This window comes from Dendronephthya gigantea, unplaced genomic scaffold (assembly GCF_004324835.1).
Source record: "Dendronephthya gigantea isolate DGI-Jeju-01 unplaced genomic scaffold, DenGig_1.0 000105F, whole genome shotgun sequence".
Taxonomy (NCBI): Eukaryota; Metazoa; Cnidaria; class Anthozoa; order Malacalcyonacea; family Nephtheidae; genus Dendronephthya; species Dendronephthya gigantea.
The window spans coordinates 307,319-320,000 of NW_021163115.1; the positions used below are offsets into that span (position 1 = coordinate 307,319).

At 35.7% G+C, this 12,682-nt stretch overlaps 1 protein-coding gene across 1 annotated transcript in view; it reads right to left on the reverse strand.

Moving 5' to 3' along the window:
- Positions 1-6,728: 6,728 nt before the first annotated feature.
- LOC114534759 (tyrosine-protein kinase receptor Tie-1-like) overlaps positions 6,729-12,682 on the reverse strand; it is a 9,885-nt gene continuing 3,931 nt past the window's right edge. Inside the window, exons 5-12 of the mRNA XM_028556233.1 lie at positions 12,369-12,544; positions 11,194-11,322; positions 10,622-10,692; positions 9,831-9,871; positions 9,186-9,282; positions 8,099-8,198; positions 7,126-7,674; positions 6,729-6,884 (exon numbers count right to left, since the gene is read on the reverse strand). Coding sequence (XP_028412034.1) covers positions 7,570-7,674; positions 8,099-8,198; positions 9,186-9,282; positions 9,831-9,871; positions 10,622-10,692; positions 11,194-11,322; positions 12,369-12,544 — 719 coding nt within the window. The 3' untranslated portion in view covers positions 6,729-6,884; positions 7,126-7,569. The remainder of the gene's footprint in view (positions 6,885-7,125; positions 7,675-8,098; positions 8,199-9,185; positions 9,283-9,830; positions 9,872-10,621; positions 10,693-11,193; positions 11,323-12,368; positions 12,545-12,682) is intronic.

The following is a 12,682-nucleotide window of genomic DNA, read 5'->3' on the forward strand; positions in this document are numbered from 1 at the left end:
GTGGTCACATAAAAAATTAGATTGTCCACTTCTTGATGCTGTAGCACTTAATTCACAACAAATTTCTGCACTACAAACAATGGACGTTGGGTGATTGATCTTATATTGGCAATGGATTGGATGGTCAGTTCCTCGCATTTGTTGCCGAATCAAGTAAATCCCATTTGATGAATCAACACAAACACCTCGCAAATGCCTCGATGAAGTAATACCTTTCCTATGATCACCACATGTTTTGTTTTAATATGGTTGCTGATGGAGTTTGGATGGAACTCTCTGCAACATTCTGGAAAAGGGCACTTCACTCGAGCAGATGGTTGTCGCACTGATCTTGGTTCTGATGGTCTGTAGCAAAACACTGACTGAAACTCGTTAAACTGCTGCTGCATTTCTGGTTGTTGCTGTTGTTGTTGTTGCTGTTGTTGCTTCTGTTGTTGTTGCTGTTTGTGGCTGCTCTTCTTCCTGTTGTTTGTTGCTGTTGTTGTGGCTGCTCTTCTTGCTGTTGTTGTTGTTGTTGTTGCTGTTGTTGTTGATGTTGTTGCTGCTGCTGCTCGTGCTGTTGTTGTTGCTGTTGTTGTTGTTGCTGTAGTTGTTGCTGTTGTTGATGTTGTTGATGATGTTGTTGTTGTTGTTGCTGTTGTTGTTGCTGTTGTTGTTGTTGTTGTTGCTGTTGTTGTTGTTGCTGTTGTTGTTGCTGTTGTTGTTGTTGCTGTTGTTGTTGCTGTTGTTGTTGCTGTTGTTGTTGTTGTTGCTGTTGTTGTTGCTGCTGTTTTTGCTGTGAAGGCAAAAAAATGTGTGTTTTCTCGATATGTTTAAGAGCATCAGCTTTACGTTTAAAGCCACTATTACATCCAAAGCAATGGTAGTGAGTGGATTCGCGCAGCTTATCATTTGAACCATTTCGGCTAGATTGAAAAGTGCATGCCAGTTTACACCTCAAAATGGTGAAACCTAGAAATAATAAATCATATTCTTAAATTGATTATATCTTAAGTTTACCTATACAAGCATTACGTTGCAACACAATTAACCCATTAAAAATAACAGCACTCCCTGGGTAAAATGTAACACCATATGGGAGTACAAAAATAAACTTCTTACAGAAATTGAGGAGCAAGACCTCTTTACCTCAAGACCGTTTATACTCTGTGTTGATTACATATGATTAAGTCTGCACTTGTCTGTTTAGGGCAGATTAAAGCTACCCTGACAAGTGCAAGTAAAATAGTGGGAGTTATCATCACAGCTCCAGCATAAATATTCAAAGCAGTCATTTAGGAGGTGTACAGTTTAACCCATTCGGCACCAGCACTCTCTCCTTGACAAGTAAATTATCTGGCATTGGACAGAGTAAATACTAAAGTAGGGCACATCAGGGTGCAATGCAACTCAATGGGTTAAGTATCAGTGTGCATGCAATTTATATATGCCACAAGCCAATAATCATGCTCCCTATCACCTGGTTATTTCCTGTCTAAAGCCAGGCAATTTTTGTTTGTCAAAGGGAGACCTGTTATTTCCAATCTAAAACCAGGCAAATTTGATTGTCAAGGAAGACCTAGCTTTGCCCACAATATATTACTGTCTCTTAACCAAAATTATTACATAGATAAATTTCCACTGCCTGCAATATGGTAGTCTACCCTACTATTTCACTCATCAGGCAGGCGGTGAATAAAGTGAAGTTACATGAAGGCATAAATGATAACTAAAATGCCCTATCATAATTAGACAGAAAAATAGCAAAGTAGGGTGCACCTAACTAGGGTAGATTTGCCCCTAATCAGTGGCGTACAGGAGACGATAATTGGGGGGTGGAAACATATTCATATATTCATTTTAACAGACTTGTAAAGATAGTGGATTTGAAAAGAAATTAATCTTGCACAACATGACTATATGAATATGTGCCTCCCCTCCATTATCATCTCCCATACGCCACTGCCTCTAATAAAAATAGGTTAATTACCATGAGATATTAGCACATTGCCGTAATCGTCTTCCCTTAATGACTAAAATAGCCTGGCTTTAGAAAGGTTATAACAAACTAGTAGGGTGCACCATCATGACATTCATATATTGCACATTACCAAATACCAATTACCAATGGTCAATGGAATGAATGGATAGTACAAACCATGTTTTGTTAACCCAATAAGGCAGTAAGCGTGTATAACGGTCCTAAAATTATTTCCTGAATTTTTGCAAACAAGCCAATACAAAGGATGGCAATTCTATGATTGTATCCAGTGTGGCTGCAGCACACTTAATTTTAATGAACAAATAATACAAGACAAAATGATATTACACCCGTCCTTTACATCTGCTTTATGACGCTTTGTAACCCGTATTCAGTGAAGCATAAATTGTGAAAAAAAATGCTATTTACATAAATGAATAATTATACCTTGGATACTAATTCGGTTTTCCACATGGACCTTTTCAAAATGTTGTCTCACTCTGCAAGGTATATCTTTTGCAAACTTGTTCTGTGGACAAAGCTGGCAATGGTAAAGCCGTCCTTGGCAAATATCATTTCCACAGGCTTGTTGATTGCACTGCGTGATATGGAAATCTCGGGGTTCACTTTCATGATATACTGAGAGATGCAAACCCGTGCGCTCTTCGCTACTTTGCGCCATCTTGTTTGTTTGGCGCGATTGTAATACGTCGCGCAATTCAAGGCGAACTGGGAACGTCATGTATTTGCTCTTCAGCGTCGTGTATAAGTTGTTCAGCGTCATGTATTTGCTCTTGTATATTGTGCAATCAGTTACCTTATATGGAATACGTACTATAAGTGCCTATCCGAATTTTTTAAGAGGAGTTTTATTAGAAAATCGCGTATTGGGCGCTCAAAACTAAATTAAGATTTAATCGAATGAATCGGGTGGTAACATGGCGGCTGGTTCTTATATCGTGAGAGTACTTTACTGCGTGTTTTCACATAGTCAACTGTTGACTTTCGTTTAATTTTGTTAAATATCGTCAATATACTATTGGAATGATGTGTAAAATGATAAACAAGATGAATTCAACAGTAATTGAAGAGTCAAAAGCAACGCAATGTTACACAGAGGGGTTGGAAGGATTCGACTCTCACAGAAGCATGGAAGGTAGGCGTGCATTTTTGCGGATTTTTCATATTATACTGCCATCGATAACAATAAATCATACCTTGCAACATTCCTTTGACATTCTAGTTTTGATTTAAGGCATCTTATATAAACTTAGCTAGGTTATTTCGGAGTAAATCTTGATTAAATTTAGAAGCGATTCAAATTTTAAATTTTCACAAAATGCAGTCACTATAATCCGTATTTTGCTCTTATCTTTCAAGCTAAGTGTTCATATTATAATTTATAACGTCTAATGTTTAACTAAGATGTATTTTGTTAAAACAATTGCCATGGTCCCAAGATCTAGGCATGAAATTTATCTAAAAAGTTATTAATATTTTTGTGTAATTAAGTATAAAATGAATACATAAGTCTGTTGTAAAACTGTTGTTCACCACTTGTAAATTACTATAGAACTGTTTCCAATCAACCTAAGGCATATTTCATGATTTGCCCTAGGTATGCTAGTTTACAAAAAGCATCATTTAATTAAAATTGGAGTGGTACGCCGTGGAGCATTTTTCCACTTTTTAAAATGAACCAGATTTGTGTATTCTCAACCTGTATTTTTTGTACAGTCCAGCATTACTATCTGTTTATTGAATATAACGCAAAGCGCTATATTACAAGCTGTGCAAACATGGCTCTCGACCTATTTTACACTTCTATGATGATTTTAGATGGTTTGAACATGTTTTGTTCCCAAAATCCACAGGTTTTCTATAAGCCATGATTTGGCCAATATGGAGGGAACCTTCACCTTACGTTAAATGATTAAATATCAACTGAGAACCATTTCCGATCAACCTAAGGCACATTTCATGATTTGCCCTAGGTATGCTAGTTTACAAAAACCATCATTTAATTAAAATTGGAGTGGTACGCCGTGGAGCATTTTTCGACTTTTTAAAATGAACCGATTTGTGTATTCTCTACCTGTATTTATTGTACAGTCCAGCATGTATCTTTACAATGTATCTTTCTCCAATTGCCCAATATTTTCACAAATGTTATTCACTTAAATATTATTACAAGTGGTAAAATCCTAAAAATTACCGACTGAAGGCAAGGATTCAATGAGGAGGCAAAATATTGCAAAAATTGGTTTGTATCATGAGTTTGTCTGACAAAATTACAATTTGCTTCAACACAAAACAGATTTGCTGTATACACAACGTGTATTTACTTGAATAGCCCAGTGTTGCTATCTGATTTTTGGATATAAAATGAAATGTATACTGTAAGCTGTGCAAACAATTGGCTTTCAGCCCATTTTATATTTCTATGGTGATTGTATAGGGTTTTATTTATCCTGGTTGAACACATGTTGCAGATCTGGAAGTTTGTGCAAATCACGCCCTGGATGCTACATCCTACATGCCTTTATTAAAGCCCTTTCTTGTTAACTCCAGACTTGTCTTGATAAATCTCTTATAGAGGAATTTGCCATTGCCACATATTTGACATATCTATTACTTTTTATTGCAGGCTTTCTTTAAAAAACAGTGGAAACAACACAAGATTGCAAAAACACTATTTATTGCAATTAATGATATAATATTTTAACAACAAAGTCAAATTACAATTTTATATTACCTATACTTACAGCTGTATAATTTTGGAATGAATTGTCCCATGATTGTCCCACCAATTGTCCTACATGTCCCATATTATGTACCCACCACACAAGGAATTCATTGTTAATAAAGTAGAGAGGGCAGTTGTTTTTGAAATAAATCAAAATAGTTTGACTTTCCCTTTCTTTGTGTTGTTTCTTGAATAAATTATTTACGGTCTTTTTTATTATTGTTGTGATAAAGATAAATTGATCTTCAAGCTACTACACATAACTATCCACCATCTCCAACGCAAATGCGAGTTTACTGGCATGTCCGTATCTGAAACTATTGTTCTTATTTTCCAAGATGTGTTGGATACCTAGAAATAAAAACGTTGACATTTGAGATTTTTATTTTATCACAAGATTAATTCTAAACCACTAAAATCAGTATATCTCAATATGTTTACACATTAGTGTGTGACTGTGACTGTGTGTCACTCCTTCGCACTAATAAAAATGTACGCATGGAAAATTATATCATTCAAAATACAAAAAAATTGAACGAACACTCACCTGTTGTTCTTCTTTGTTTCAAGGAGCTTTTCGTCTTTTGAAATTCCCCAAAAGTTAGTAAAACAGCTGTCACTCAACACGAAAACTTGACCAAACTTGTAAATTCAAAATGGCTGCAAAGCATATTTTAGCGAAGGCCTGGTTGCTAAGTTTTGAGCGATTTTGTGCAAAAATACGCGACTTTCTAAAAAATCTCCTCTTAACATTATGCTATAAAAGTCTAATACCCCGCTGCAGCGGGGTATTCGAAGCGGGGTATTCGAGTTTGCGTGTACCACGCGTGGATGCCTCGCATACGACTCGAGGTTGTCAACAATTTCAAAATGGAGGCAAAAGAAGCCATTTCACCCAGCTTTTGCGCTGCCTACACGTTGTTTCAATATAATATATAATTTATAGACCTTCGCTCGGGGAATTCGACGAAATATTACCCCCTCGGGAAGATATATCTTCCTTGGGGGTAATATTTCGTCGAATTCCCCTCGCTCCAGGTCTATAAATGATAAATATAACATGCATGCACTAGTCACTGTAGTCACATGCAGATAACGACTAAATAGGAGCTTTACTGAATGCGACTTTAAACATGCAAATGACGCCTGAACATCTACTTGGGATTATATATAGTTTGTATTATATTAATTAATATATCTTATGAAATACCATGAAATTCGACTCTCATCGAGATATGTTCATTCTTGTAACAATCATTTTTTTTGTTGTATCTGAACCACTCGTTATCATTTATCACACGTTATGATAAGCTCACGCGTGGCTATTAGCAAGTCAGAGGCTGTGAATTATTTTAAATGAATAGTAATAAACAAGAATTGAATGAGGCTGGGCATGACATCGAAATTATCAAGGCCAAGGTTATGTTATTGGCGGGCTTTCAGCGAGGGAACTACAGCGTTCAAAAATAAAGAATTTCCTTTATGGTGTAATAATGCACGATGAGGGATTCAATTAGCAGAAAGGCACGAGACAAGTCTTTTAATTGTTTTATAATACAAGAAGAAGTCAAATGGCAACGACAATGATGTTGTGACGTTATTATAGAAAGGGTCTATTAGTAGTTTCTCATATGCCTTTTCAAATTAAGTATACAAATTAAGTTGCATGTTATATTGAATATTGAACGGGAATTTTACATCTGGAGTGCGATAAGTTCCTAGCCATAAGGAAAATTGCAACCCCAAACGTACATGTATTTCATGTACTTATTATTTTCACAATGTTTTCTTTTGTACATCCGGAACATTATTCACACACGAAATAAAAGCTTTTTTGATGCAAATCAAGGTCCGATTATTTAGGCATTCAATCACTTCGTTTTTGAAGCTTGCGTGAAGATTTTCAATTTTTTATAATACTTTATAAAATAGAAAAAAATATAAAACTCGTATAAAAACCTAAAATCATTTATTATTATTATATGACAAGTATATATCTGTATATATTATATCACTTCCGGTAAAATGGAGCTCAGTGATTCGCTGAGAAGAATTTTCAGGGGTCCATTACTTTCCCGTAATGGCCCGCACTTTTCCGTAGTGGACTGGCACTTTCCCGTTATGGACCGGCACTTTCCTGTAATGGACCGGCGATCCATTGCGAGATAAAAAAAAATTCTAAATGAATAAGGTAAAAATAAATAGTCAGGAAAAAAAATAATTGTTAGTGAAATGGATAAGACGTCTCCAGAAAATTTAGGTAAACTAAACAATTCAATGTTTTGTTTTTGTTTATATCAAATGCGTACCAGGCTACGAATACGAATATATGCATTTCTTGTTTGTTTCAATTAAGTCAAATACATGACTTCTTATGCCATATAATGCCATATAAAAAGCGATATCAAAGCATTCTTACAAGGTGACTTCTGTCCACATTGGACTTGTAAAACATCCACGCTTGTTCTTCTTTTGTAACTTCATGTTTGTCAAACTCATGTTCAGTTGTGTTTGTTAGTTGACAGTTGATCTTCTTTTTTCTTTTTCTTTGAGACACTTTGCTTAGGGCCATAGACAAGAAGATAAATAAATCACACCTACTGATCTAATTATTCACTCGCTGTTTGATGTTGTTAAAATGCTAAATTCAATATTACTTTCAAGGATAAAATATCGTCAGAGAATGACAATTCATAACGTGATTACGATTTTGAGGTCTCTATCAATTTCGTGTGATTACCAAAAAGCTAAGCCTATGGGATCGCTGTTAGATATAAAAAAATATAGAAAAACCGTGAGAACAACTACATTATTCTCATAATTATCAGCCATATTTAATAGAAACTGTTTCTTCAAGCGGACATCATTTTACATCATCTTTTTTCTCATCCGTGAGCTCAACCTCAGCTGGGTTGATCGTTAAACAAAGCTTTCCATCCTTTAGTTGCTTTACATTGATGTAAGATTTCTACGAAAAAAAATACTTAAAAGGCTAAAGATGAAAAAGTGAAAAACATATTACGTAAGAAATTTATAACAGGATGGCCATTATGCAGTTAGGGTAGTCATCTAAATGTTACATTTAATCCTGTTTGTGTTATAAGGATGTAATCGCATATTGATGACAGATTTAAATTTTATGTTTCTCAAAATTTTTGGACTAAGTCTAAGAGTTCAGCTATTTGTTCAGTTACACGATGCATGTTGACAAATTGCCCAAACATTTCTCGCGTTCAAATTATCACGCATATATATGGGCTGCCTATGGTTGTAATATTTGTTCCCAAACGGCAATTATAGATGAAGTCATGGATAAAAAGACAGAATCTTTGAGGTTTCCTTTTAAAACCAACCCGCACACATGCATGACCGTGGTATATGATATCATTTACCTCATCATTACTCATCAAATCATGAAGACGTTGGCGGATTTCAGAGAAGGTTGGTCGATTCTTCGCATTCACCTTCCAACAGTTTGACATTATTTCGTATCTGAGTAAAGAAACCGATGCATTAAAAGTTTTTATTGCATGGCAAGTGTCACGTCCGAAGAAAGTAATTGGCTGAGAAGAATTTTCGGCGTTTCATTACTTCCCAGGATTCAAGTAAAATGCCTTATGCATTACGTCAAGCAATGCGAAATTTAAAAAATGCAAATCGTATTCTTGGGATGCGTATGGACCGACTCTTTTCCGTAATGGCCCAGCCTTACCGGCGTCATTACGAGATTCTGAAAAAAATGCTGAAGAGAAAATTTAATTGCTTTTGAAATTAATAAGATGTCTCCAGACGGTTTAGGTATACTCAACAATTAATGCACTATTTTGTTTTTGATTTTATTAAATGCGTACTAAGCTACTAATACGAATTCGTGCATTTCTTGTTTGTTTGAAGTGCAAATACATGACTTACGGCTAAATTTGGCATATAATTATATAAACTCTTTATATTATCTTCGCTTGCTCGGTCCTAACTGAGAAATATCGGGCCGAGGTCTTTTTGCCTAAGCCTCGCTTGTCGAGTTCGGTCTGTTCGAAAAGACCTCGGTCCGATATTTCTTGGCAAATACCTCGCGTTCGGTTAATAAGAAGTTAGTACATAATACATTTAAAGAATTCGTGAAAAATCTGTTTAATTTACATTAACTGACAATTTTTTGAAATCCATAAAAAGTTCTTAGAACTTTTAATGTCGTTAAGCACACGCTTTAGATTTCGTTAGGTTCTGCGGGGAAGAATACGCTTGTCCGGCATTTTTCTGTGGAGTCTTTATGAAAATAATATTTGGCCTTTATCGTATAAATGGCCGGAAAATCAATGGGGAAGTAACACGTTTTTGCATTTTCATCACACAAATAACATCGTGCGTCGCATGAATTCACACCTAGCAACATTATTAAACGTAATTAAGGAAGGAATGCATGCACAATATACGTTTTTAGGAAGGCATAAACAAAAGCAAGCGGAGTATCAAACTTACATTTCACTTGAGCAGTGAAGTGGTTTTGGCATTCGGCATCCGGATCCGACATGATTGATTATGTTATACGGTGATATCCCCTTGTATGGCTCTTCACCTGAAAAATATAAGAAATTAAGGAAATTTGCAGATACAATCGTTTTCTTTGTCATTGATTTCATGGTTTTATTTTCCGGCAATAAAAATTAAGGCTTTTATTCCTTGCATGGCGATTTTACCATCGACTGATAAAAACAGAGAAATAAAAAAATTGCAAATTGAAATGAAATGTTCAAAGCCACTATTGTGTGAGATTGAAATTTTTTCATTACTGATTTTAAAACGAGAACGTTCTGTATAAATCAGCGATAGGATCCAAGGAAAAATACTGAAAATCAAGTTCCTATTTGAGTGGAAATACCGCTATGGAAATGAGCCGTGTGAGTGAGCTCTTAATACGGGCATAAGTATCACTCACTCTCAATATACCTCGTACCTGGGGTACGCACCCTTCCCCAAAAGAGCGTAACACAATTGAATTTTATCTTTTTTGAAAATCACGACTTAAAGATAGATTTCATGCATATTTTTTGCCGCCATATAATATTCTCGATATGTTGCAGTATACAAACTACTCATTAACTTCGTCCATACGATGACACATACCCAAAGTCACGATTTCATAAAGAAGGACGCCAAAACTCCATCTATAAATTCAAAAACGCTGACGATAATTGATGTTTGTCAGATGCATGACATTCTCGGTGTCTGTGAATATAATTTTGCGTTACGATTTTTTTATTATTTGAATGCAAACTGAGCTTGAAATAAGAAATAAAAGTACAATGGCCATTCTCTAAACTGCCCAATGAACAAAGGTACTGTGGCTAGTCTTAACCTGCCAATGCTGCCATATAAACAAAAGTGTAATGGCCAGACTCTAACTTGGGCCAGGCTGTCATACGCTAATGCTGCCAATGCTGCCATATAAACAAAAGTGCAATGGACAGACTCTAACTTGGGCCAGGCTGTTGGCGAAGGAACAAGCGTATTATGCCCAGTCTCTAAGCTGTCGAAGGAACAAACGTACAATGGCCAGTCTCTAACCTGCCCAAGGAACAAACGTACTATGCCCAGTCTCTAACTGTCGAAGGAACAAACGTACAATGGCCAGTCTCTAACCCGCCCAATGAACAAACGTACTATGCCCAGTCTCTAACCTGTCGAAGGAACAAACGTACAATGGCCAGTCACTAACCTATCCAAGGAACAAACGTATTATGCCCAGGCCAGTCTCTTGGCGAAGGAACAAACGTACTATGACCGGTCTCTAACATGACAAAGCAGTAATTAAACGTACTATCTCCACTCTCTACCTGCCCTAGGAACAAACGTATTATGGCCACTCGTCAATCTGTCCAAGGAATAAACCTATAACCACTAGGCCAAACACTTACACATCGCTGGCTGTTGTAAATATACCATGAATTAGGCTCTCCAAGGCCATCCATTTAACAGGAAGAAGATTCTAATAAAATAAAGCTAAATAAGTAATCCTTAGTATGTGGTTTTATATGATTATATCGTAAAAAGTTGTGCTGTTTCCAAACCAAAACAAAGTTGTATTTTTTTATGTCAACTCTTTTTGTGTAATGGCATGTCAGTAAAATCGACGTGGGAAAAATCGTGATGTGGTTTAACATGCATAAGCATTCACAAATGCACTGAGCCGTTTTTAAAATGGATATGGCGTCTGTTCTGACTAAAATTTAAACATTTTCAATTTTCTCTATTTTTTCTTTCATTTTTTTGTCCAGATTCTTTTGTTTCTTCAATATTTTCAGTAGAAGTTTCATCAAACATATGTTGTATTAGAAAATAATTTAATTAAAAAGAAACCGATATTTCCTAGTTTAGTTTATGAATAATGCCTCAGATAATCAGATTCACCACTTTTCGCAAATTAATCATGCAAATGAAAACATTATTTTCCAGTGAAATTGTTCTTATTATATTACACCTCATATACCTGATTGCTTCGTATATATTCCTCAGCACTTGCAATATCTCTCGCCAAACCAAAATCAGAAATTTTTGCAACGTTATCTAATTCACCAGCAAGAAGGATATTTCTGGCTGCCAAATCACGATGGACAAACTAAAATATTGCAAGAACGTTAACGCCCTGCGTGAATGCCACAATTATAAATAGCATGCATAAGCATATAATGTGGGAAAGTAGTTGACATGCAGACTGATACAGTGGCTGTATGTATGATACCTGTTTGTACTTGTATAGAAGCACAATTTTCCAATTTCATGGAATAGACGTTTTCGATAATTACGACACATTATTTTCGTTTTGATATGCTGGGCCTGATGCTGGGTTAACTGAGAGAGTGAGATGGGCCTTGCGTTTTACTCTCATTAGCCAGGTGCAAAGATGCAAAACATCTTCTTCAACACATGCATGAAAATTTTTTTTTTCATTTCGACAAAAAAAAGGTGAAAATAAGCTATAACACAAGAACGAGACTGCCGATCGTGTCCTGGTAGCCTCGTTTTAGTGTTACGGCCTATTTTCACATTTATTGGTCCAAGTTAAAAATTCCTATTATGCATGTGTACAAGAACAATGTTTTGAGTAAAACATAAAATCCATGTCATTTAAGGTGATTCTAAATTTAAAACGATAATGTTAAACGTAATTATATATCGAAATTAAAGGTCTATTAAATGCTACTGAATGAGGATTTTAACGGTCAATTTTCAATGGAGTAGAACGAGTACGATTAGCAGGAAATTCGCGTCAAATTACTATAAGCGTTCATTAGCCCTCGAACGTCGACCCCTGGTGAAAATGGAAACTTTGGCTTTTGAGTTGATGAGCAAAATCAACTCTTTTCTCAAAATCCTAACAACACACTTTTCTGATACCAAGTAAGCAGTCATGCTAGAATAACGAATCCTGCACTCACTCAATATTGATGATATATCATAGTAGGCTGCAGCATGCTAAAGCACACAAGTATGGATTTTATGATCTCGTTGGACTTTATTAAACCGCCCAACGCAAACGAAATAAACTTTAAGTGGAAGTCAAGTCCATATGTAAAAAAACGGTTTGATATATGATTGGAAATTCAACGTTTAAAAATTGAGAGCTATAGTGCACTAGTGCAGTAGGCAGAACTGTCATAATACCTTTTGATTCGAAAGATGCGCCATTCCACTTGCCACATCAACAGCCATTTTCAAGAGTTGACGAGCGTTCAAAGTAGAAGTTATACGCGATTCATGTCTATTAATAACTCTGCTTTTTCTCAGAAATTTCCGAAGATTTCCAGCAGAGCAGAATTCTGTCACCACCATTAGTTTTCCTGAAGTGAAACATTTGATATCCGCACGCGACGTCAATTAAACACACATACATGATACAAAGTTTAACAACCCTACCTACTAAAGGAAAGATATTAATGAACAAATATAGTAATAATGGTTTTCCATTTTTTTCGTAC